This window comes from Dromiciops gliroides, chromosome 1 (assembly GCF_019393635.1).
Source record: "Dromiciops gliroides isolate mDroGli1 chromosome 1, mDroGli1.pri, whole genome shotgun sequence".
In the NCBI taxonomy this organism is placed as follows: domain Eukaryota; kingdom Metazoa; phylum Chordata; class Mammalia; order Microbiotheria; family Microbiotheriidae; genus Dromiciops; species Dromiciops gliroides.
In genome coordinates, this window is record NC_057861.1 from 393,697,725 (window position 1) to 393,722,114 (window position 24,390).

Genomic DNA, 24,390 nt, shown 5'->3' on the forward strand with positions numbered 1-24,390 from the left:
GACTTGCTCAGGGTCACACAGCTAGTAAGTGTCAAGTGTTTGAAGATGGATTTGAACTCAGGTCCTCCTAAATCCAGGATCAATGCTCTATCCACTGTGTCACCTAGCTGCCCCTCTTACTTTACTTTCAAAGTCCTTTTTGAGGTCTTATGTGCCCTGAGATCAATTCATATTTTTCTTGGAAACTTTGTATGTAGGACCTTTGACTTTGTTATCTTCTCCTGAGGGTGTATTTTGATGTTCCTTGTCACCATAACTTTCTATGGTCAGAATTATTTTCTGTTTGCTCATTTTCCCAACCTATTTCTTGACTTTTGACTCTTTGCATTGCCCTAAGCTTCAGGGGATTTGTGCAGCTGTTTTCTGAGATACTTCTAGGGATTTGTAAGTTTCCAGTTCTTCCAAGGTGGTATGATTTAAGGAGAGCTATGTTTACTACTCTCTTGGACTGTGCTCTGGTCTGCAAGAAACCACAAGCCTGCTGTTCTACCCTGGAACAAAAAGGAGCATCCAGTTAGTTCCATTGTGGCTGCAAGCTCAGGTGTGCTAGTGTTCCTCCCCAGCCTGGGACTGGGACTGTGACCTGGATCTGAGTATGGGCAAAACAACAGAGTCCTGCCTCAGTACTAGCAAAAAGACCCCTGTAATCTCCTTCTGGCTAATCGTTTGACCCCCTTATTCTCTGTGGGTTAAGTTCTAGAAGCAGTTGCTACTGCTGCTGACTCAGTGGTTCCCAAGGGCTGCTCCTGGTTTGCCAAGGCTGAGTCTTCACTAACGCGGTCTGCATGCACTCCACTGTCACCCCAGTGCGACACACCTTTCTTCCAGACCTTCTAAGTTGTCTTTCGCTGGAAAATCATTTCACCCTGTCCTTATGTGGGTTCTGCTCCTCCAGGAATTGTCTGAGTCATTTTTTGAAGTTATTTGGAAGGGTCCTGGGGAAAGCTCAGGAAAGTCACTGTCTTTCCTCCACCATCTTGGCTCTGCCCAATTTTTCCCTTCTGTAAGCCATACTCCACAAAGATCCAGAAATCATCTTCATAAAGCATTGTTCTTATTTTTATCCCCGAGCTCAAGAAGCTGCAGTGGCCCCATATTAACCTTAACAGAAAATGTGGCAAACTTACTGCACATTATTCCCTTTCACATACACTCCAGTTTAACCAAACTGACCTACTCCTCCCCCTGACCCCCAGAAAACAATCCACCTTCATCATTTGTAGTTTTGCTCATGCTACTGCCTATGCATGAAATGTTCTCTCCTCACTCATACCTCTTGAATTCTCTAATCCCCTTCAAGGCTCAGCTGAGGTGCCACCTACTACTCAGAGCCTAAGAAAAGCAAAAAGAAAAAGAACCCCTGGGGCAGCTAGGTGGTGCAGTGGATAAAGCACTGGCCCTAGATTCAGGACGACCTGAGTTCAAATCCGACCTCAGAAACTTGACACTTCCTAGCTGTGTGACCCTGGGCAAGTCACTTAACCCTCAATGCCCTGCAGAAAGAAAGAAAGAAAGAAAGAAAGAAAGAAAGAAAGAAAGAAAGAAAGAAAGAAAGAAAGAAAGAAAGGAAGGAAGGAAGGAAGGAAGGAAGGAAGGAAGGAAAGAAAAGAAAAGAAAAGAAAAGAAAAGAAAAGAAAAGAAAAGAAAAGAAAAGAAAAGAAAAGAAAAGAAAAGAAAAGAAAAGAAAAGAAAAGAAAAGAAAAGAAAAAGAACAGCCCCACACACACACGCACACAAAACCAACTTCTTGCAGTTAGGTCATGCCCTCCAAAATTGTTTCATGTAAACTTTGTATTTATTTATCTGTGTATGTCATATCTTCCTAGTAGAATGCAAGGTTCTTAAGGATGGGGTCATTTTCAGTTTTGTTTTTGTATCAGCAGCACCTAGCACAATTGCTTGCACACAGAAGATGCTTAATAAATGCTTGTTGAATTTTTAATTGGATTCTGAACATTAAGACCACTGATTTTCTTCCCAAATCCAGTCTAGACTTTGAATTCACTCCTTCTAACCTGCAATAGCTTCCATCTTCTAACTAGGCCATAAGTTATTCAGTAAATTCCCTATGTATCACTTTTGATAATTTGAGCAAAACTGATTTTCTTTTGAGGCTTCAAAATATCTTCCTCAATCACTCCTCTTCTTCCAAGGCTGACTTCCTGTGATATCCTACCTATCCTCTCTCTGAACCCATTTTAATAACGCCATCCCAGAAATCTGGTGTGTATGTCAGACTATGCCCTGCTTTCCTCTCCTTCATTATCACAAATTCTCAGATGAAATGCTCACTTCCCCACCAAGTTCCTATCATTTCTACTTCAGCAACAAGTTTTTCCATGTTAATGAGAATCAGGAACAAAACACTTGTTCCCCTTATTAAGTCCTTCACTCTTTGAATGATAAAATTATTGTTAAGACAAGTAAAGAATATATTAGCTACTTTGCTTTTGGCAGAAAGAGCAAGCTCCAACAGATGTCTGGAAAACCCAAAGCCCCTCAACAGTACTATATCATGTCTACATATCAGGTTTGTGACCTCTTCTTTCCTGAACTTGTCTATTTCCTCTCTCTGTACAGATGGTCAGTGATATACTGCAATGATAATTATGTTTCTGTTTGTCTCCATTGATCTTCACCCAAATGCCACACATCCTGTTTTCTTCCCTCTGGTTCCTAGATTTCCTACTCTACCACTCTTCCATCCCAAAACCAATCTTTTCCCCTTTGAATAAGTTAGTCCAGAATCATATTTCAGCCATTGGTCCTGTGCTAATAAGACAATCAGAACCCCAAATATTTGAATGGTGCAAATGATTGACCTGGCATATGCTAGGGATATAAAAGAAGAGGCTGAATTAAGTTCTAAAGATACAACTGTTGAGACCACAACCAGGCTCCATGTTGGTAATTCTGATTCAGTTAAATACAACAAGTACACCAAGACTTTCCCTTGTCTGAGGACACTCACAATGGTGACATGAGGCAAGATACCACCTGAGATTGTCATTGGTTGTCACAGAAAATGAAGGGAAAATACATACAATGAGAGAACATCACATATAAGGATACTCCAGATCTGGGCAATTTTTGTTGGGGAACTGGGAAGAAGAGGGAAAAGGGGGAACCACCAGATATCAGACCACTATTGCAAAGCCTTCAATTATACATGAAAAAGAAAACTTTACAGGCAGATAGGTGGCTCAATGGATAAAGCACCAGCCCTGAATTCAGGAAGACCTGAGTTCAAATTAGGCCTCAGATACTTGACACTTACTAGCTGTGTGACCCTGGGCAAGTCACTTAACCCTCATTGCCCCACCAAAAAAAAAAAAAAGAAAGAAAGAAAGAAAAAGAAAACTTTAGGTTCTAGCTATATATGTGGGAGGAACCCTTCTATCCATCAGCATGCCCTAATTCCCAGTAGCTTGTAATTCTAGCTGCCCAGGAACTTCCCCTGTGAAATTCTATCTGTATGGAAGCCTAGTAACTTTACCCCCTCAAAATCCTGACTGCTTACTCAGACCTGCTCCTTTCCTATTAATGTACATGCACCTGGCCCTAGCCAGTTGCAAGATCCATCCAACCAAATTTCAGTGATACATGTTAGGAAATACCTCCATCTTTCCTTTCTTTTCAGGCAAATTTCCAATTATCTTATCACCATCTTCTTTCTAACAACCCATTTCTTAATTCATTTTTCACTTTAAATCCTCTGGGCGTGAGATCATTTGTTTGAACCTTAATGAATTTTATGCTTTCTCAAAGCACAAATCTAACTCTCCCTTACTTCCCCTTCTTTATAGAAAATGAGTGGTCAAAGCATTAGGCTCAATATCTATAGAAAAACAAGAAGCAGAAGGGATGGGAGAAAGGAAGGACATTTGCAAAACTGAGATTTGTCACAAAATGAGAGGTGTCTAAAGAAATCAATGTGGACACACAGAATGCACCAGCCAACTTAGATTGTAAAAAGACAGGCAAGTAAACAGATTAAATATCAAAGTATGGGTCACTACTGAAAGAAGAATGTGAGTTCTGAAATAAACAATTAGCTCATTCTGGTGAAGAAAGCAAAGGACAACAAAAATGGTTTTTTTGGGGGGGGTTTCTTATCTTTACTGGAAAGAAAATGAGTAATAAAGAAGGCACACGGGCAGCTAGGTGGCGCAGTGGAAAGAGCACCGGCCCTGGAGTCAGGAGTACCTGAGTTCAAATCCGGCCTCAGACACTTAACACTTACTAGCTGTGTGACACTGGGCAAATCACTTAACCCCAATTGCCTCACTTTAAAAAAAAAAGAAGGGACAGACCTTTCAAGCAAGTTCAAAATGGTTAGGAAAATGACAACTAATGAAATAGCAAGGCAGAAATGCTCAAGTTTTATTTGCTTCTGTTTCTCTACCTAGAAGAATGGTTGGAAGGGACAGAACAAAAATGGCTAATAGGGAATTGATAACTGAGTTAAATAAGGAGACTGAAAGAGCACCTAGCTTCCTTAATGAATTCAAGTCACAAGGCTCAAATGCATGACATACTAAAGTTCAAAATGAACTGACCTATTGAGCCACTCTGTGGAAAGGGATAGATACTGTAGGAGTAGGAAAAGACAGAATCTCTCAATTTTCTTTTTTTTTTTTTTGGTGAGGCAATTGGGGTTAAGTGACTTGCCCAAGGTCACACAGCTAGTTAAGTGTCAAGTATCTGAGGCCGGATTTGAACTCAGGTCCTCCTGAATCCAGGGCTGGCTGGTGCTTTATCCACTGTGCCATCTAGCTGCCCCCTCAATTTTCAAAAAGAAAATAAAGGAAAGAAAAATAAATCTGCAAACCATAGGCCAATGAGCTTGGTTCCAGTTCCTGGCAAAATTATAGATTGCATTATTAAAAACATGATGAGTTTTTATCTAAAGAAGGAAAAACTGGTCATAAAGAGCTGGTTTGATTCATCAAGAACAGGTCAGGCCACACACACCCAATGAAGTCAATGCCAAAAAAGAAAGGCCTTATATACTGAAATATTTACAGCAACACTATTTGTATTAGCAAAAAATAAAACAAATGCCCACCAATTGAGAACTGGCAAAGCAAACTGTTACACATCACTGTGATGGCATATTACTAGGCTGTAAGAAACAATGAATAACTAGATAAATAGGGGAAAACACATGAACTGCAGGAAAGAGAAATGAACAGAATCACAAAAATAATATACAGAATGACCATAATGACACACATGGAAAGAAAACTATCCCCAACACAACTGAAACTTAATGCTGTGAAGTTATAATGATGAAGAAGAAACCCTTCTTCCTCTGCTTCTTAGGGAAAGATGTAGAAAGGACAGCAGGTGTGCAACCCTGAAGTTAGTTAAAATCAGACTTTCTCAGTATGGTCGTTGGGTTAGTTCTGTTGAAATGGTTTTCTTTCTTTTTATGCCCTCACACTCACCTCATCTCAATGATTTTGAATGCTCAGTTGCCAAGACACAAAGGAAAAAACAAACTTTTGGAAACTTGAGAATGATCAACAATGAAATGACCAACCAGGATTTCACAAAATTGACAGTGAAACACACTATCTAATTCTTTACACAGATGATGGACTCAAGATGCAGAATAAGTCATACATTTCTTTGGCTTGACTATGAATATATGTTAGTAGGGCTTGTTTGTCTTCTCTAGAAGTACAATAGAAGGAGATAGGGTTGAAAAAGAAAGAGAAAGACAGAATGGGATTGGGTGGGAGGGTGTCTAAAGCAAGCATTTATTAAGTGTCTACTCTAAAGTGCCAGACTCTGGGCAAAATGTCTTACAAATGTCGGGAAAATTTCTAAGTCCGACTGAGGAATAGAAACAGCAAAGTCTCTAAGCAATAGAAGATAGGTTTATTGAGAGAAGGCCTATCTCACAATAAAGCCAGCCTCTGGCAGGGATGAGCCTGCTGAAAGACACTGAGCTACAAAATCAACAGGTTTTTATACCCCTCCAGAGTTTGTATGCTTATACAACATACTAATTAAAAGTATCTAAAATTAAAGCATGCCTAAATGACAAATGTCAGCATTTTCCAATACTCTTATCAGTTTTCTTGTGGCAACAGGGTCATAATTCTGCTGCATGACCCCTTCTAATCAAGTATATCACTAGTGAGCTGCATGAACCCCTTGAGTCAATCATAATACTCATGGTTTCTAAAATATAGTATTGCAAACTATTGTATCTTCTGATATTACTTAATGCTTGACATTGGAAAGTATCATCTGACATTATTAAGTAGTAAGAAGAGATTTAATCTACTAATACAATTAAAATAAGATATCTAAATATAACAAATCACAAATTTTCAATTAATATGCTGATTATTATCAAAATTAAATCACTTTAAACTATATTTAATCTCTTATAACTAAGGGGTTGGGAAAATCTCACGCAAATATTAACTCATTTGACCTCACAACAACCCTATGTTTTTGTTGTTCAGTTGTGTCCACCTCTTTGTGACCCCATGGACCATAGCACAACAGACCCTTATATCCTCCACTATCTCAAAGTCTGTCTAAGTTCATGCTTGTAGTTTACATGTGTGATAAGTAAAGCTATATGTGGTGGCCTTATTTCTGTCCCAAGTTTAGGGAAAATTAGCTGGGGTTTATCATATATTTGTTACTTAGAAATCAGAGGCTACTGCACCAGTTTGGGGGCATTAAGCATTTATTAAAGTATATTAAATATTAGTAAAGAGAGAGAGCACATGGTTCAGAAAGTTAGGAAAGCCTAGCTAGGATAGAGGAGAGAGAAAAAGGCGCTGCCACCTATGAGTCTCAGGCCAGAAAGGGGAGTCCCTAGCTTCCTGCGGATCTGAAGGAGAGGTGGTCCCTACACACCACTCCAAGCTAATTGGCCAACATCACCCAAATCCATCCATTCACTGGACTTGAGGGCTTCCATGCCCAAGTTCAGAGCTCAGAGCTCAGAGAACACACCCTCTGAGGGCCAGGCCCTCAGGTAGGCGTGGTTTCAACCAAGTCAACTTCAAGTGAGTTAATCAGCAGTCAATCCAGTCAATCTCAATATTATCCTCTGGGGGAGGGGGGCCCTCTGGGCATCCCAAAACCCATTATTTTCTCACACATGACACTATCTACCCATCTCATCCTCTGCCATCCATATTTCCTTTTGCTTTCAATCTTTTCCAACATCAGGGAGTCCCATCTTCTCATTGTGTGGTCAAAGTATTTAAGATTCAGCTTCAGTATTTGGCCTTCCAGTGAATAGTCTGCATTTTAAGTATTAACTGATTTAATCTCCTTTCCGTTCAAGGAACTCTCAAAAATCTTCTCCGGCACAATTCAAAAGGGTCAATTCTGCAGCTCTCAGCTTTCCTTATAGTCCAACTCTCACATAGGTGCTATAATTATTCACAATTTACAAAAGAAGAAACTGAGTCACTTAGAAGTTAAGTGACCAAGGGCACATAGCTAGGAAGTACATGAGTCTGAATCTGAACTCAGGTTTTTCTGACTCCAGGCCTAGTGCTCTATCTAGTGTCCTGCCTAGATGAGATAGAGACAGACACAAAATAAATAAATAAGCAAAAGAGGATCATTGATGCATCTTTTTTTGTTTGGTTGGTTTGGGTTTGGGTTTTTTCTTTGGGGGGGGGGGGTTTGCAGGGTAATGAGGGTTAAGTGACTTGCCCAGGGTCACACAGCTAGTAAGTGTCAAGTATTTGAGGCCAGATTTGAACTCAGGTCCTCTTGAATCCAGGGCCGATGCTTTATCCACTGCACCACCTAGCTGCCTCAATACATCTTTTAAAAATGCATAGGGGGCAGCTAGGTGGCACAGTGGATAGAGCACCGGCCCTGGAGTCAGGAGTACCTGAGTTCAAATCTGCCCTCAGACACTTAACACTTACTAGCTGTGTGACCCTGGGCAAGTCACTTAACCCCAATTGCCTCACTAAAAAAAAAAAGCATAGAAGAGAAAAGAAGGGCCAGAAATAATTACAGACAAACAGGACAGCTTTAAGAGCTCCTGACTGAATTTATTCTATATTTTAAAAGAAAAGCAAGCTGCATATAAGAGATTCATAATTTCATATATAATCTTCTTTTTCTGTTCTCCTATGTATATGAAAATGTCCATTTTATTTGGTGTTTAAGTTCAAAATAAACATAATTTTAAAAATAATCAACAAAGGATCAAATAAAAATAAGATCAAATATAGTAACAATAAATTCTAATTCTGAAAAAAAAGGTTTGTTTTTTCTTTCAATCAATGGTACAAGAATAGGATTAGGTAAAGCTGGCTTAATAGCAGTTAATGGTAGATTTCATTGACTAAAAACTCAATATGAATCAGTACTGTGATGTCAAAAAAAGAAAATAATATAATCTTAGAATGCATCAATATCAAGCTAATATATTCATTTATTCACTCTAAGAACATTTATTAAGCACTTAATACACTTTAGGCACTCGTGATAAAGACAAAAATGAAACAGTTTGTACACACAAAGTATTCTCATTCTACTGAGGGAAAACAACATGTACACAGATAAATAAATAATATATACTATATACAGTATATACTATATATACATACTTTATATATATACATATACATATAGTATATCCTATATACATACACACATGCACACATAAATTACTTATCCATAGTAGGTGTGGGTGTAAGTATACATAAAAGACTTTCAACCAAAAAGGATGTCTGAACAGGGAGAGAGGCAGGCAGCTAAGTTCCCCCACACCTTCCTCAGCAAAAACTTTAAAGTGGCAGCAGACTGTATAATGATCAAGAAATCCAATTAGATTTTTTTGTTTTGTTTTGTTTTTGGGGTTTTTTTGAGGGGCAATGGGGGTTAAATGACTTGCCCAAGGTCACACAGCTAGTAAGTGTCAAGTGTCTCAGGCCGGATTTGAACTCAGGTACTCCTGAATCCAGGGCCAATGCTTTATTCACTGCGCCACCTAGCTGCCCACTAATCCAATGAGATTTTACAGTGAGTAACTTCTTTTTTTGTTGTTTTGGTTTGGTTTGGTTTTTTTGCAGGGCAATGAGGGTTAAGTGACTTGCCCAGTGTCACACAGCCAGCAAGTGTCAAGTGTCTGAGGCTGGATCTGAACCCAGGTACTCCTGAATCCAGGGCCGGTGCTTTACCACTGCGCCATCTAGCTGCCCAGTGAGTAACTTCTTTACCCCATAAATGACACAAAAAGTTAGCCAGAAGGCAATAGAAAAGGGGGCTACCAACAAGACAAACGCCAGAGCTGGTAAACAAATCAGCTGGCTCCCAGTGGGACTAAAGGCATTTGTACTTTAAAGGCTCTGTAACTGGAGGCAACCAGAGCAGAGAAAACCTCAGGATGGTCAAACACCCCAAATGGGAATACCACCAGGATTGTTAGATCGCTTGGGTAGAGCATCTTTCAGATCAGGACAACCTGGGCCCAGTATGCTACCATATGCTAAACAGCATAGCATGCAAATACTTTAAAGGAAAAGTGAACTGAATTCCAGTCAAGTCAACAAGCATTTATTAAGTACTTCTTGTTGAGTTGTTTCAGTAATGTCTGATGACTACATTTGGGGGCTTTCTTGGCAAAGATACTGAAGTGGTTTGCCATTTCTTTCTCCAGTTCATTTTATAGATGAGAAACTGAGGCAAACGGGGTGAAGTGACTTGCCAAGGGTCAGCTAGGAAATGTCTGAGACCAGATTTAAACTCAGGTTTTACTGAATCCAGGGCCGGCCAGTGCTCTATCCACTTTACCACCTAGCTGCCCTACATTAAGTAATTACTGTATGCCAAGTACAATGCAAAGAATTTAAAGGGTATACAAAGAAAAGTGAAAAAGAAAGAGTCTCTGCTCTCCAGGAGCTTAGATTCTAATGGGGGAAAACAATACATAAAAAGGAGCTGAAAACATAGAAAGAAAAGCAAAGCTTTTCCTGTAGCCTAAAGAGCAGCTGCCCAGCACCAACCACCAAACGAGTCCCCACATTGTCCACTATGCCTCCTCCTTCTCATCCTTGTCCGCTCAGTCCTCCTCCTGCTCCTCACCACCGCCATGCCCATAGGTCTGCTGCTAGGAGACAAAGCCCCCAACTTCGAGGCAGACACCACAATTGGCCACATCCGCTTCCACAAGTTCCTCAGATACTCATGGGGACTCTCCCACCCTCGGAACTTTACTCCAGTGTGCACAACAGAGCTGGGCCCTGCTGCCAAGCTGGCCCCATAATTTGCCAAGCGGAATGTTAAGATGATTGCCCTTTCCATTGACTGTCCAAGACCATCTTGCCTGGAGTAAGGATATCAATGCATACAATGGAGATGAGCCCACAGAGAAGCTGCTTTTCCCCATAATTGATGATCACAACAGAGACCTTGCTGTCAAGTTGGGCACGTTAGACCCCGATGAACGGGATGGGCAGGGCATGCCTTTGGCAGCTCGTGTGGTATTTATTTTTGGTCCAGATAAGAAGTTGAAACTGTTTATCCTCTACCCAGCAACAACTGACAGGAACTTTGATGAGATCCTCAGAGTAGTTGATTCCCTTCAGTTGACAGCATACAAGAAGGTTGCTACTCCTGTCAACTGGAAATGTGGAGACAGTGTTATGGTTATTCCAACTCTCTCTCTGAAGAGGAGGCCAAAAAACTCTTTACTAAAGGTGTCTTCACCAAAGGGTTCCCTTCGGGCAAGAAATACCTATGGGACACCCCTCAGCTGTAGCTTACTCCAGCAAGACTATGCTGGGGTCTAGCTGGGGCTCCCTTGAAGATCTCTACCAGAAGATATCAGTCTGCCAATCACGTCTTCCTACAGCAATTGATTTAAACATCTTTTGGTAATGAAAGTCAGGAGTCTTTGGGATGCTCTATTAATGGTTTGTTAAATTAAAATGGCACTAAAAGTAAAAAAAAAAGCATAGTGGAAAAGTTCACCGTGAGAAAATAGAAAAAACAGAAGTTCTAAGAAGAATTCACCCAAAACTGAAAGGGGCCACAGGGGGCAAAAAGAGAAGGCAGCTGAGGCATGGTGGTAATGTCTAGAAGAGAATGAAGTATGGCTGGTCAGGACCTTTCCTCAAAGTGGACAGTAAAACTATAACAGGTGACTTCAATGTATCTCTTTCAGAATTAAATAAATTTAAGAAAAAGATAAACGGGGCGGCTAGGTAGCGCTGTGGATAAAGCACTGGCCCTGGATTCAGGAGTTCCTGCGTTCAAATCTGGCCTCAGACACTTGACACTTACTAGCTGTGTGACCCTGAGCAAGTCACTTAACCCCAATTGCCTCACTAAAAAAAAAAAAAAAGATAAATAAGAAAGAAGTTAAGGAATGGAATAGAATCTGCTCTCTGACAATTACAGAATAAGAAGAGGAAAGAGCTTACATATTTCTCAGCTTATACATGAAATAATTGTCTTTTGGGATGCATTAAAAACTTCACAAAATGCAGAAGAGAAATATTAAACATATTCATTACTGTCCATAATGCAATAAAAATTATATTCAATAAAGTAGGACAAAATGGATAGAGAGCTGGCCTTTGAATCAGGAAGATTTGGGTTTAAGTACTGCCTCTTACAAATACTAAATGTGTAACCCTGGGTAAATCATTTAACTTTTAATTCTCCTCCAGGCTGCATTCTGTGACTAACTGTACCAGGTCTAAGTACCCAAAGTTCCCTCCCCAAACTCTTTTCACCCTTCTTTTATGTGTTATCTTCCTCTATTAAAATGTAAGCTCCTTGAGGGAAGAGACTTTCTACTTGTATGTGTATTCCCTTTGCTTAGCATAGTGCCAGGTGCATAGTAGGTACTTAATAAATGCTTGTGGACTGATTGAATTTAACTTCTCAGCACCCCACACAACTCTTAAAAATTAATTTAAAAAAAAAGAAATTAACAGAGTAATTGCTTAGATGTATCAGTGAAAAAACACAGGTCCAATCTAAAAAAAAAAGTAGGCAATTTAGGGGGAATTTAAGAAAAATGGCTAAAAAGTAATTTTATCTTTCACTGCCACAATAGTAATCGATAGACATTGACAATGGTTAAAGAGAATGTGCAGGCAACTAGCTAGAGGTAGATCTCAGGTCTTCTAGTTTCCATTTAAAATTGATTATCCTGTTAATACACTCTAAATACTTCATAGTTTAATTATAGCCAGCTTCTTACATCTTAGCATTTTCTGTATAAGCATGTTGATTTACACTGTTAGCTTACATCTAACAATTTTATGTCAGATGAAGTTTAAAATTTGTTCTTATGCTTAAATTATTTGAAAAACTTTTAATAAGCAGTTTATGAGGAAAAGTAAGGGAGTGAAGGACACAAGCATTTATTAAACACCAACTATGTGCCAGGCAGGGTGCTAAGTGCTTTACAAATATTATTTCATTTGATTCTCACAACAACCCTGTGAAACAAGTGCTATTCTTTTCCCTATTTTGCTGTCAAAGAAACTGAGGCAGAGGTCAATGGTCTTCTCACCCAGGGTCACACAACTAGGAAATGTCTGAGGCTCAGGTCTTCCTAAGCTTCCTTGAGCTTTTCCTTGAAATCAGGTGTTCCTGACTCCAGGCCCAGTGCTATATCTACTGTATATCTGTATATCTGCTACAGCAGAATTACTTAACATATTTAATTAATTATTTTCATATTGTTTTGTAATCAATCAACAAGTACTTATTGGGCATCTGGGTGATACACTCTATCGAGTGCCAAGCCTGTAGTCATCTTTTATCTGTAAAAATGAGAATAACAACACCTACTTGTGAAGATTAAATGGATATTTGTAAAGCACTTAGCACAGTGTCTGACACAAACCAAGAGCTTATAAATGCTTTTTTCCTTCCCACACCATGCTGCCTCTGCCCAAAAAACATCCCTTTTACCCTAATAACCACAATCCACTCCTTCCTTTCCAAAATTCATTAAATTTTTATTGTTTTGGAATCACATCATAGATTTAAAGCTGGGTTGGACTCTCTTAGTCATACAAGTTAATCCTCTGTTCTTACAGATGTAGAAACTGAGGCCCAGACAGGGTAAGTGACTTGCCCAAGATTATATAGATAGCTATAAACAGAGTAGGGAGAATAATACAGGTTCTCTGCCACCCAATCCAGTTTTGGTTAACTCAAACTGAACCTCCGGCCCTAGATATATCTTCTCACTCATTTACATCTCACTGTGAATTAATTTACTGAAATCTTTCCAGCCTACTGAAGAATACAGATTTGGACTTAGGAAATGGAGACAGAAAAGAGAAGAGGTGTCCATCCTTCTTGACAAACAAGTTCAAAGGCAATCTCACCAACTTGCAGTTATCTTCTGACTCCTCACTCTCCTTTGCCCCATTTATTTAATCAATTGCCAAGTCTGGACAATTCTACCTCCACAATATCCTTTATCACCATCTCCTCTCTACTCACATAGTCATCACCCTAGTTTAGGTCCACAAACTAGGTTTCTGAAATATCCTTTTAATTTATCTACCTCCAGTCTCTCCCCCCTCTTCATTCTCCACAAAATTGCCAAATTGATGTTTTTACAGGACAAGTTTGACCAAGTCACTTTGCTGCTGAAGAAGCTCCAGGGATTCCCTAGTGGCTTTAAGAAAAAAATACAAACTCTCTATTTTGGCATCAAGATGATTCTCATTTCTCTTTCAATTATCAATCCCAACTCTGATGATAATCACCTTAAGTAACTTTACTTAGGGTAATGGATTACTACTAAGTGCCTTTACTTAAGGTAATAGATGACTACTATTAAGTAATATTCTCTCTGGGTTTCAGGGTTAGTCTGGATGGCTCAAATATGTTAATGTAACGATTGGAATGACGCCACCTGCTGGATACTTACTGTAGAAGAGTTCTGCCCATGAAGGGAAGGTCTTTGAGGGCAAGACCAGGAGTCAGGAAGTGACGCGGGCTAGTGGGAGGAGGAAGGAAGAGACTGGCGCTCAGTCTCGCGCTCTTTCCGGAGGACGCTGGTGGAGAGCGGAGCTAGAAATGTGCTCTCCCTTTAATAGATAGAAATCTAGGCCTTTCTCTCTCTCTTTACCAAATTCTTATTCTCCTTAATAAATGCTTAAAAGTCTAACTCTTGCTAAAGCTTATAATTTATTGGCGACCACTCATTAGATATTTTAGACAGTTTAGCTAGAATTTTAGCCCTTAACAGATGGCTGACCACGAAGAGGAAAGCTAACCCTCAGTCTTCTTCTGATCTTCTGGTTGGGTAAGAAATTTCCCCTCCCTCTCCCTTTAACTGCTAAGTACTGGTGTACTGGCTGTGTTTTCCTTTGAATTTTTTCGAATGGACCTTTTAAACTCCCTAATTATCCTATTTTTGATTTTGGTCTGTTTAACCAGACAAATGGGAGATAAGATCATGTTAATGCTTTGTTTTTGTGGATTTTCTATTTTTCTTTTTATTTTTGTTAAAAGAGCCAGCAACTTACTCACACAAGGAAATATCTCTCCCTCTCCCAACCATGCTTTTTCAGAGAAACCTGAAGAGATTCCTGCAGCTTTTCCCAGTTCTAACACTAATTGTTGCTCTAATTTTGCATGCCTGGAGGCAATGACCCACCCTCTAGAAGCTTTTAATCCCCTAGCACCTGGAGGCAAAGTGGGGGAAGAGGAATCCAGGCCTGAGTTCAAAATCAAGTCTGATTCAAATTGCTCTGGTCCCTCCCCTCCTCTCCAGACCCCACCCTCTACTCCTCCTATGGCCAAGCCCATAGCTTCCCCTGCCTGGGAAGTCCAGAGATCTGATGCGCATGCTCACCTTTTTCTAACTACATTTGCAGCTTCAGGCTCAGCCCTTCCCCAGCCTGGCTGTGCTTCTGAGACAACCTTAGAAAACCCTTTAAATTCCAGATATACTTGTTTTGTTCATAATTTTGCTAACCTGCTTTTGTCTTTAATTAGTAATCTTATAAAGCATTTGTATGGTGAAAAGACTGACAGACAATATAGAGGGGTTAAAGAAGAAAAACTTAAGCTGAATGAGAATGACAATCATCAACATAGTTCAAGACTCTGCTTCTTTTGCCATGGAAGTATATATATTTTACAGAAATGTAGAAGTAAACAGCAAGGTATTGATATGAGTATTGGGGATTTTAGATATCGGAATCAAAAGTGTTCTGAATTCACTCAGAGTAATAGTATCAGTTCAGAGGTTACATAGGATTTCTGTGCTATTATATATACATTTTGAAATTAATGGTATGGGTTTATTTTCATAGAGATTTTCATGCTTTTGAGATTGTGTCTTATACTTAGTTTCTAAAACAAGGAGAATATTTGTAAAAGCTTTTTATAGTCATGTGATCAAGTTTATATTTTATAATACTCTTATTGATATTAAGTTCATATTCATTTAGATTTCCTTAGTTTGAATTTCACTGTCTTTTATTGTTCCATGTGTATTTTCTTCTATACATTTATCTAATTTTAAAAAATTGCAAGATGGTTTTGATTTCATAATACAATGTTAATTCTAGGAGTATTGTGCTCCCATGTTCTGAGTTGTTTGTTTTTGTTATTTTTTCTCAACTGATTATTTGATCAAACTCTTCAAAGCATTTCCCTGGCAAATTGGTTGCCATGGCAAGTGTAAATTGATTCTAGAAGTATTATTTTTGATAAGCATATTCCAAAAAAAAAAAAAAAGAGGGGAACATTTGTAAAAGTTTTCTATTTTCAAAAAAAAAAAGTTCTTTGAGATTCTGTTGTGCTTTAACTTGTATTTAAGTATGTTCTGATTTTTCACAAAAGTAATTGTATACTAAGTAAAAAAAAGGGTATTATTTGAAATTGTTGCATAATTATATATTATATTTTGAGTCAAGATGTATTCACATTTTTTGCAATCATTTATTATCCTCAATTTTAAATCCATATGAGACTTGGATTATGGGAACTTATCATTTAAGACATTAATTGCCTTTATTCTGAGTTATCAGATGCCAGTTGGCCAAGATGCCATCCAATCACAAGAGGAATACATGCAAGAGCAGACACTGAACTGTCACATGAGGGGAGACATGCATGAAGTCAAGGTATGGCCGAGGGAACGGCTTTTGACAAATGTTGAGGTTGGATTCTCTTGGTTTAATATTTTATTCTCTTTTTCCCCACAATATTGTACAGATGGCTGGAAGTATTCATCCCACCCATCTCACTTCTACACCTGGCTTCTATGCTCCCTCCTATATGCCTGATGCCATGGACATCTCAATCCCATGCATCTGATTAAGTCTGACTCAGTTTCTTCCAATATGTTCGGTGGCATGGACATATATTCCATCCACCTATTTTAAGCCTGGCATACTGTATGGGCAGTACATATTGCTCAAGTGTGGGAATGCTCATATCCCATCATTTCTCTGTTCTTTTATGGTAACCCCCATAATTATCTCAGGTGTCATGATAAATAACAGTGTTGAATTTGGCCTTGACACCTGTTACCAATTATATTAGATTTTCTAATTTCTCATAATGGCATGAGGATAATTAGGCAGATGATGCAAAAAGTGATGAAACAAAGATAAAAATTATTTTTAAAAATTAATATCGCAGCAATTGTCTTCTCAAATACCCTCCATAAGGGGGGACTATAGTAATATTATAATTTTAAAGAATGGTTCAATTTTTGTTTTATTATATGTTTCATGTGTAAAAACTAAGATTCTGAATTCCCTTAGACATGTTTTTGAGAACTTTCATTGTTTGATTTGATTATTGACAAAGCTATTTTAAAGTTGTTTTAAGCTCAATTTTGTAGGAAATTTCCTGGCTGATTACCAGTATCCACACATCAACCCCTGAAAAGACTTCCATTCCACGACTACACCTAGAGGACATCTGAGAAAAGACTTTCAGAGACTTTAAATGAACAGTTTTGATTTGTTTTTGTTTTTTTTTTTCTCTTTCTGTTATAATATACACCATCTGTAACATGTATTCTCTGCAGAGGCCCTCCCTTTGCAAGACTAATGTCAAAGCGTCGGTTCATGAGGACAAAAAATCGCCCCTCTGGACAAAACTTTCCTCTCTTCCTTTTCTATATTGTTGTTCACATATTATTAGTTAGCAATAGTTATTATATTGTTTTTACTGTTCCGTCAAGGAAACATTTTGTTTCTTGAGGAACAACAGGGGGGACTGTAACGATTGGAATGACGCCACCTGCTGGATACTTACTGTAGAAGAGTTCTGCCCATGAAGGGAAGGTCTTTGAGGGCAAGACCAGGAGTCAGGAAGTGACGCGGGCTAGTGGGAGGAGGAAGGAAGAGACTGGCGCTCAGTCTCGCGCTCTTTCCGGAGGACGCTGGTGGAGAGCGGAGCTAGAAATGTGCTCTCCCTTTAATAGATAGAAATCTAGGCCTTTCTCTCTCTCTTTACCAAATTCTTATTCTCCTTAATAAATGCTTAAAAGTCTAACTCTTGCTAAAGCTTATAATTTATTGGCGACCACTCATTAGATATTTTAGACAGTTTAGCTAGAATTTTAGCCCTTAACATTAATAAATGTAAAATACTTTTTAAACCTTAAATTGCTAATACCAACGCAAACTTTTATTATTCTTTTTGTCTCTACTAGGAGTTGTATAACTTACCTATAATAGCTTAAGATCTTGAAGAAACCTGAGATCCTTTCAGATCTCAACTCTTTCAGGCTGATTTCACATTACAACCCTTCATACACTGTAAATTCTGGCCAAAACAGCCTACTTTCATTCCTCATATACCATATTCCACCTCCCATTTTTCTGCCTTTTCCATAAGTTTTCATTCCTCCTTCTTGGAATGCTATCCCTCCTCACCTCTTTGCCTTTCAGAATACCTAGCTCCCTTCAAGACTTAGATGAAGTTAGACCTCCTACATGAAGTCTTTCCTGATCCTTTCAGTGTCTTCAACCACCGTGTAAATTACACTTCATGTTAGCCTTGTATGAAATTTGCATTTACTCACCTCCATACCTGTTGCATGACTCCAGGCAATTATGCTCCCTCTCTCACTCCCCACCCTCCCCCCCTTCCCAAAAAAGGAAAAGATTGCAAAATCCTTGAGACCTGGTATTTTACATCCCCCAGAAACGGGTGCTTAATATGTTTGTTTACCTGAATCCAACTGGTGATGGGGAAAGGCTGAGTCAAAGATAACGGCTCAAGCAAACCTCTCTTTGGCTTAAGACATTATTTTGCATTTACAGAACTCCCTTTCACCCAAAGTCCCAAAAAACTTTCAAGCCAAGGGATTACAGCGGATTTAAGAAGTCCACAACAAGTGAGTGGCCAGTAAACTACACCCCAAAACCCCGATATGCCAAAGATACCCTTCCTGGCCTGGCACCCAATTCCTTCCCTGGCTGCCAAGTGTGTGTTTTCACACTTGACACCTGGGCACGCTAGTACACACAGCAGATCGCTTCCCGCCCCTCTGCAGGAAAGCAGGCCAGGCAAGAGAATTATACCCACCTCGACTCGAGGAAGGATTTTATTTTAAGACGCCCCCCAGGAGTGACACTCAGGTTAAACCGAGGCACTCCCACCTGCGTCTTCCTGGCAGCGGGAAAGGCCCGAAACTCTGCGGCTGCACTTACCTGGGAAAGGGAAGAGAGGGAGGACTCCCACCCGGGAAGAGGCTGAGGGAGCACCCTGGACAGACCCCTTTGCCCCTTCCCAAGCGGGTGCGGCCGCAGGGGACCGTGCCCTTCCTGCTGCCTGGAAGAAGCAGGTAGTTGATGCCCCACGGAGGAAGCTTTACTCTCTAGGGACGGAGCACGTGGGTGGCTGGACTAGCAGGAAGAGTGCGAGGCGCTCCGGGCGAGGGGCTCGGCGGGGGGCAAGAGCGCAGAGGCAGTGGGTGAAGGTCACCCGGCTGCAGTCGCGTGGTCCCCTTCCCCCCACCCCCCTCAATCTCCTGCCTCCGGACGGAGTCCCCTCTCACCCAGCCAGTTCTTGCGCTCCGGGATGTAATAGTATTTGTTCCCGAACTGGTCCGTGCCCACATGCTGCTTCAGTTCTTTCGAGAAGAGCCTCATCAAGGCGCGCAGCAGACCCTGGGACTCACTCATGCTGCCTCTTGCTCAGCTGGTTTCTAAACCCAGAGGCCGGCAGGGGCGGAGACATCAAAGCTGAGATCCCACCTCCGCGACCGGTTCCGGGACCTGGCGCCCAGCGCCCGGCCAACCCCCCCCCCGTCACGCCCTTTCTCAGTAACACCGCTTCTTATTGGTCACTTGCCCCGCAGCCCAGCCAATGGGTGACGCCGCTCTTAAAGCCCCACCTCCCCAAGCGAGGCCGGCCGGATCGGGTCATGGCGGTGCGGTGGCTGCGGGCTGGCAGTGGGCACGATGCTGGGCTTCTTGGAGGCGCGGCAAACCGGCCTGGACGATCCTGGGAGGCTTCGGAGAGCGGAGGCCACCCGGAGGTAAAGAAAGCCTGAGAAGCCGGTCAGGATCAGCGGCTCTGTCTCTTTCCCGCCACCTCCCTCCAAGCTCCCCAGCCCTTTGATCCACCTGTTTGTCTTCTGCTTGCAGCTCCAGGGCAGGTTGGCCCCTCTCTTGCCAAAGCTTAGGACCCTTCTTGAGTCCTTGATCCCGTTCTCTCCAGTCTCTTTCAGGAATTTGAACCTTCGGTCATCCCCTGCCACTTTCACATAAGATGCTCGATCGACATTTATCCCCATCCCACAGTTCGCTGCTCTGTCCGTCACACAGGACGCTCCATTTTCCATCTCCGTACTTTTGTACTAGTCTCTTTCCTGAAATGCTCTCAAAGAATCCCTCCCCCACTTCTAGACAGCCTGGAGGAACTACTTTCTCTGTCCTCCCCGCAACTGTTAGTGTCGTCCCTACCACCTTGACTTCTTTGTATTTATTTGCATTCATTCTTTTTGTATTCTGTTGATATGTTTATATGGTCGTGTGGTCTCCATTTAGAGTCGAAACTCCTTGAAGTTGGCATTATTTCATTGGTTACATTTAGACACTCAGTGCCTAGTACGTTCAACAAACAGTTTTAAACATCAGCCTTGGTCCTAGGTTCTGGGGATACAAAGAAAGTTAAAAATCAATCAATCTATGATTTATTAATGGCGTACTATGTACCGAGCACAGTGCAAAGCGCTGAGAATACAAAAAGAGGCAAATGGCAGTCCCTGCCCTCAAAGAGCTTATAATTTCTTGAGAAAGACAATATGCAAAAAACTACAAATAAGCTATAGACATTGGAAACTGGAAACATTCGACAGAGCAGAGGCACTGGAATTAAGAGGGTAGGGTCTGAAAAGGTTTCCTGTGTAGAAGGTGGGATTTTAGCTGGGACTTGAAGGAATTCAGGAGGCAGAGATGAAGAGGGAGAGCATTCTCTACATGGGGCACAGCCAGTGAAAATGCCAAAAGTGGGGGGATGGAATATCGAAGGAACAGCAAAGAGGCCAGTGTCACTGGATCATAGTATACTTGGGGGACTAGAAAGCTAAGGGGAGGAGGCAGGTTATTATGAAAGCCTTTGAATGCTAGTGTTTGGTGTGTATTATACGTGTGTATGTATTTGATATATACATATACACACATATATACATATATATATACATATATATGTGTGTGTGTATATGTATTTGATCCTAGAGGTAATAGGGAGCCAGTGAAATTTATTGAGTGGAGTGTGAGAAGGATGAAATTGTCAAACCTGTACTTTATTGTTTTGGCTTTTTTGTTTTGGTTTGGTTTTTTGTTTGTTTGTTTTTGCTGGGCAAAGAGGGTTAAATGACTTGCCCAGGGTCACACAGCTAGTAAGTGTCAAGTGTCTGAGACCAGACTTGAACTCAGGTCCTCCTGAATCCAGGGCTGGTGCTTTATCCACTGTGCCACCTAGCTGCTCCCAGACCTGTACTTTAGGAAGATCACTTTGACAACTGGATGGAAAGGTTACAGTAAAGAGATTCTTGTGGTAGGCAGACCAACAGGCTCCAAGCATACATAGAGGTGGCCCTGTACCAGGGAGGCAGCAGTGTCAAAGGAGAGAAGAGATCCGATTTGAGAGATTACATGAACATAAAATCAACGTACTTTGGCCACAGATTGGACATAGGGGTTGAGAGAGAGTAAAACTTATGAGTTCATGTTGGGACAAGTTTTATTTAAGATATCCACAGAAAATCCATTTCAAGATGTCTGTTACACAGTCTATGTTAATAATAACAGATTGTGTAATAGACATCTTGAAATGGATTTTATCTATCTAGAGATAGATGCTAAACTGGAGTTGGAAGAAAGGTTAGAGCTGGATAAGTAGATCTGAGAATCATCAGCATAGACATAATAATTGAACCCATGGAAGCTGATAAGATCCACAAAGGAAATAATATAAAGGGAAAAGAGAAACAAACCCAGGATAGAGACCCATGGGACTCCTACAGTCAGAGGGCTGTTGTTGTTTATCCTCCATTCTCAAAGAGGACCATGACTTTGGGGTGATATGACTTGCAGTGAATTGGGTTTAAGTTAGGCAGGGCTGTGCAAAGTCATCAACCTCACTTTCTCCTCCATTGCCATCTGGGTCCAGTGGCAAGATATATATCAGGACAGTTGGAGATAGTCCCAGATGGTTGAGCCAATCAGGGTTAAGTGACTTGCCCCAGGTCACACAGCTAGTAAATGTCTGAGGTGAATTTGAACTCAGGTCCTCCCAATTTCAGGACCAGTGCTCTATCCACTGTGCCACCTATCTACCCCAAGTTAGAGGGAATGCCCTGGACAAAGATCCAACAAAGAAGACAAAGAGGAAGTGGTTAGATAGGTAGAAGGAGAACCAAGAGAGAGAGTAGTATCCCTAAAACCTAAAGAGAAGAGAGTAATTTATAATGTCAGAGGCTTCAAGGAGCTCAAGAAGGATAAGGATTAAGAAAAAGCCATTGATTTGGCAATTAAGAGATCATTAGTAACAGAGACTGCTACATTAGGACAAGCTTAACAAATCCTTGTTGATAATAGGGATTGTTTTACTCTTTGTATTTCTATTGTCAATACCTTACACAAGGTCTGGCATGTAGTAGGTCCTTAATAAATGTTTATTGATTCAATATTTCCCTATGAAGTGACTTTTTCCTTACCACCTACAAACATGCTCAGGTCTCCCCATAAAAATCTTTGCTTGATCCTTCCATCCCTTAAAGTTATTGTCATATTTCTTCCTTTTAATTGCCATGTAGGCTTTAAGAGTTAACTGTCATTTGCTGTACTTTTGATACATACTTGAACCATAACCCTTTATTAGATTTTTTTTTTTTTGCAGGACAAAAAGGGTTAAGTGACTTGTCAAGTGTCTGAGGTTGGATTTGAACTCAGGTCCTCCTGAATCCAAGGCCGGTGCTTTATCCACTGCGCCACCTAGCTGCCCCCCCCCTTTATTAGAATTCTGTTCCACTCTTTCTTCTTCTTCTTTTTGCGGGGCAGTTGAGGTTAAGTGACTTGCCCAGGGTCACACAGCTAGTAAGTGTTAAGTGTCTGAGGCTGGATTTGAACTCAGGTCCTCCTGAATCCAGGGCCAGTGCTCTATCCACTGTGCCACCTAGTTGCCCCATCCATTCTCTCTTCTGAAATTGCTTTGAGATTTTGAGTAGAGGAGAAGAAGGAACTCAGAATACATAGCCTCAGCATTCTGAGGGGAGGGAGCTAGGATATATTCACAAAAGAAGATGATATTAATTCAAAAGATACAAATTTTGAAGAAAAATGGAAACAGTACAGGATAGTTGAAATGATTTGTAATTTTTCCTCTATAACTTAATGGATGGTTGCTGTGCCTCTTTCCCAATTGCATTATTCCATAGGCAACTTGGTGAAGAGCCTCCCTAAACTTAGATAGACTGTGTCTCAGACAACACATGGAGTATGGCATTGGGCCTAGCCAGAGTTTCTCTAGTTAGATCTAGCTAGATCTAATTAGATCTAGTTAGATCTGGAGTTGAGAACAGGGCCTAGGTGAAAAAGATATAAATTCAATTCCTCCTCATTGAAGAGTTAGTCAAGGTCCTTGAAGTTGATGAACTTAGCAAAGGAAAAAAGGTAAAGAAGATGGCAGAAGATAGAACCTTGAGGAGACCTGGTGAAGGAAGACTCTTTTGGAGGAGAAAGGAAGAATAATCAGAGCAATAGGAGGAGAGAAGAGGAATCCAGTGTTCAGAAGTTAAGGGAAGAGTTTTCTAGAAAGCATTTTATAACAGCTCTATCAATAAATGCAAATTATGGCATCAACCACCAAACTAAACTAACTGCCTTGTCTGAAGGCAGGACTAGCTAAGTTTGACCACATTACATTTCAAAGATAATCTTCTGAATTATAGCGAGGTCAACATCTTTGTTGGTAGGGTACCAAAACCATTGAAATTCTATATTTTTAAAGGTTGTTATTTGGAGGCAATACTTGGCAACCTGATATCCAGCCCAACTCTATATCCAAAAGCCACAATTGATCTCTAATACATTTCTGTTTGACATTGGCTGGGTTTTTAGGTATAGGAATTAGACAAGTATAGAATATGGAATCTTGGTGTTGGAAGGGTCCTTAGAGATCATCACGTTTGGCCAATTGTCTTCTTTCTTTAACAATTATCTATTTTTTTTAACAATTATCTTTCTATTAGCCTACTTTACTGTTTACTTCTATATCTTCATCCTTTACTATTTAAACTATCTCCTTACTAATGAACCAATATTTTTTGTCTGTTCCTATGTTCCTTGTTATACAAGTAGATGACTATATGAGGAAGAGTAAGGATTCTTCCCCACCCTTTCCCCATTACATATGCCATTATGTATTATGTCTTTATAATTCATTGTGCTAAGATTATATATAAAAATAATTTGTGTAATATTTGAATATGATTCCAATTCTCAAATAGATTCTATTGTTGTAGATCCTCACAGGACATTCAAGTTAATTATCTGTGAATATCCCAATAAAACTATGGAAATGTAAAATTTCCACTGTTCCAAAAGTATTCTGACTGAATTAATACAGTCAGTAACAAAATAGAAATAGATGTAGCCCATGAAATGGTAAATATAAAGATGATTCCTTTCAGTTATTAGTATAATCTGAAATTTATTAAAATCTGAATAATTTCAAAAATAAAATCAGTAAATATATATTAAGTACTTCCTTTGTGCAAAATATTGGAAACAGACAAAATTGAAATAGTCTCATGATATAGAACTTTAAAGGATTCATGATTTCATTTTGTGTGTGTACTTCCCACACCATGACAAATAATAATACCTGCATCCTTAATAGTTGATATTTATGTGTTACTGCACCCAAAGT

At 40.2% G+C, this 24,390-nt stretch overlaps 2 protein-coding genes and 1 pseudogene across 2 annotated transcripts in view; 2 read left to right on the plus strand and 1 right to left on the minus strand.

The window, feature by feature from the left end:
• NDUFAF2 (NADH:ubiquinone oxidoreductase complex assembly factor 2) overlaps window positions 1–19,263 on the minus strand; it is a 232,623-nt gene extending 213,360 nt beyond the window's left edge. The window contains exon 1 of the mRNA XM_043978898.1: window positions 19,010–19,263. Coding sequence (XP_043834833.1) covers window positions 19,010–19,136 — 127 coding nt within the window. The 5' untranslated portion in view covers window positions 19,137–19,263. The remainder of the gene's footprint in view (window positions 1–19,009) is intronic.
• LOC122737114 lies at window positions 10,094–10,762 on the plus strand (annotated as a pseudogene).
• A 73-nt stretch (window positions 19,264–19,336) lies between the features above and the next one.
• Window positions 19,337–24,390, plus strand: part of ERCC8 (ERCC excision repair 8, CSA ubiquitin ligase complex subunit) — a 65,756-nt gene continuing 60,702 nt past the window's right edge. Inside the window, exon 1 of the mRNA XM_043978897.1 lies at window positions 19,337–19,492. Coding sequence (XP_043834832.1) covers window positions 19,416–19,492 — 77 coding nt within the window. The 5' untranslated portion in view covers window positions 19,337–19,415. The remainder of the gene's footprint in view (window positions 19,493–24,390) is intronic.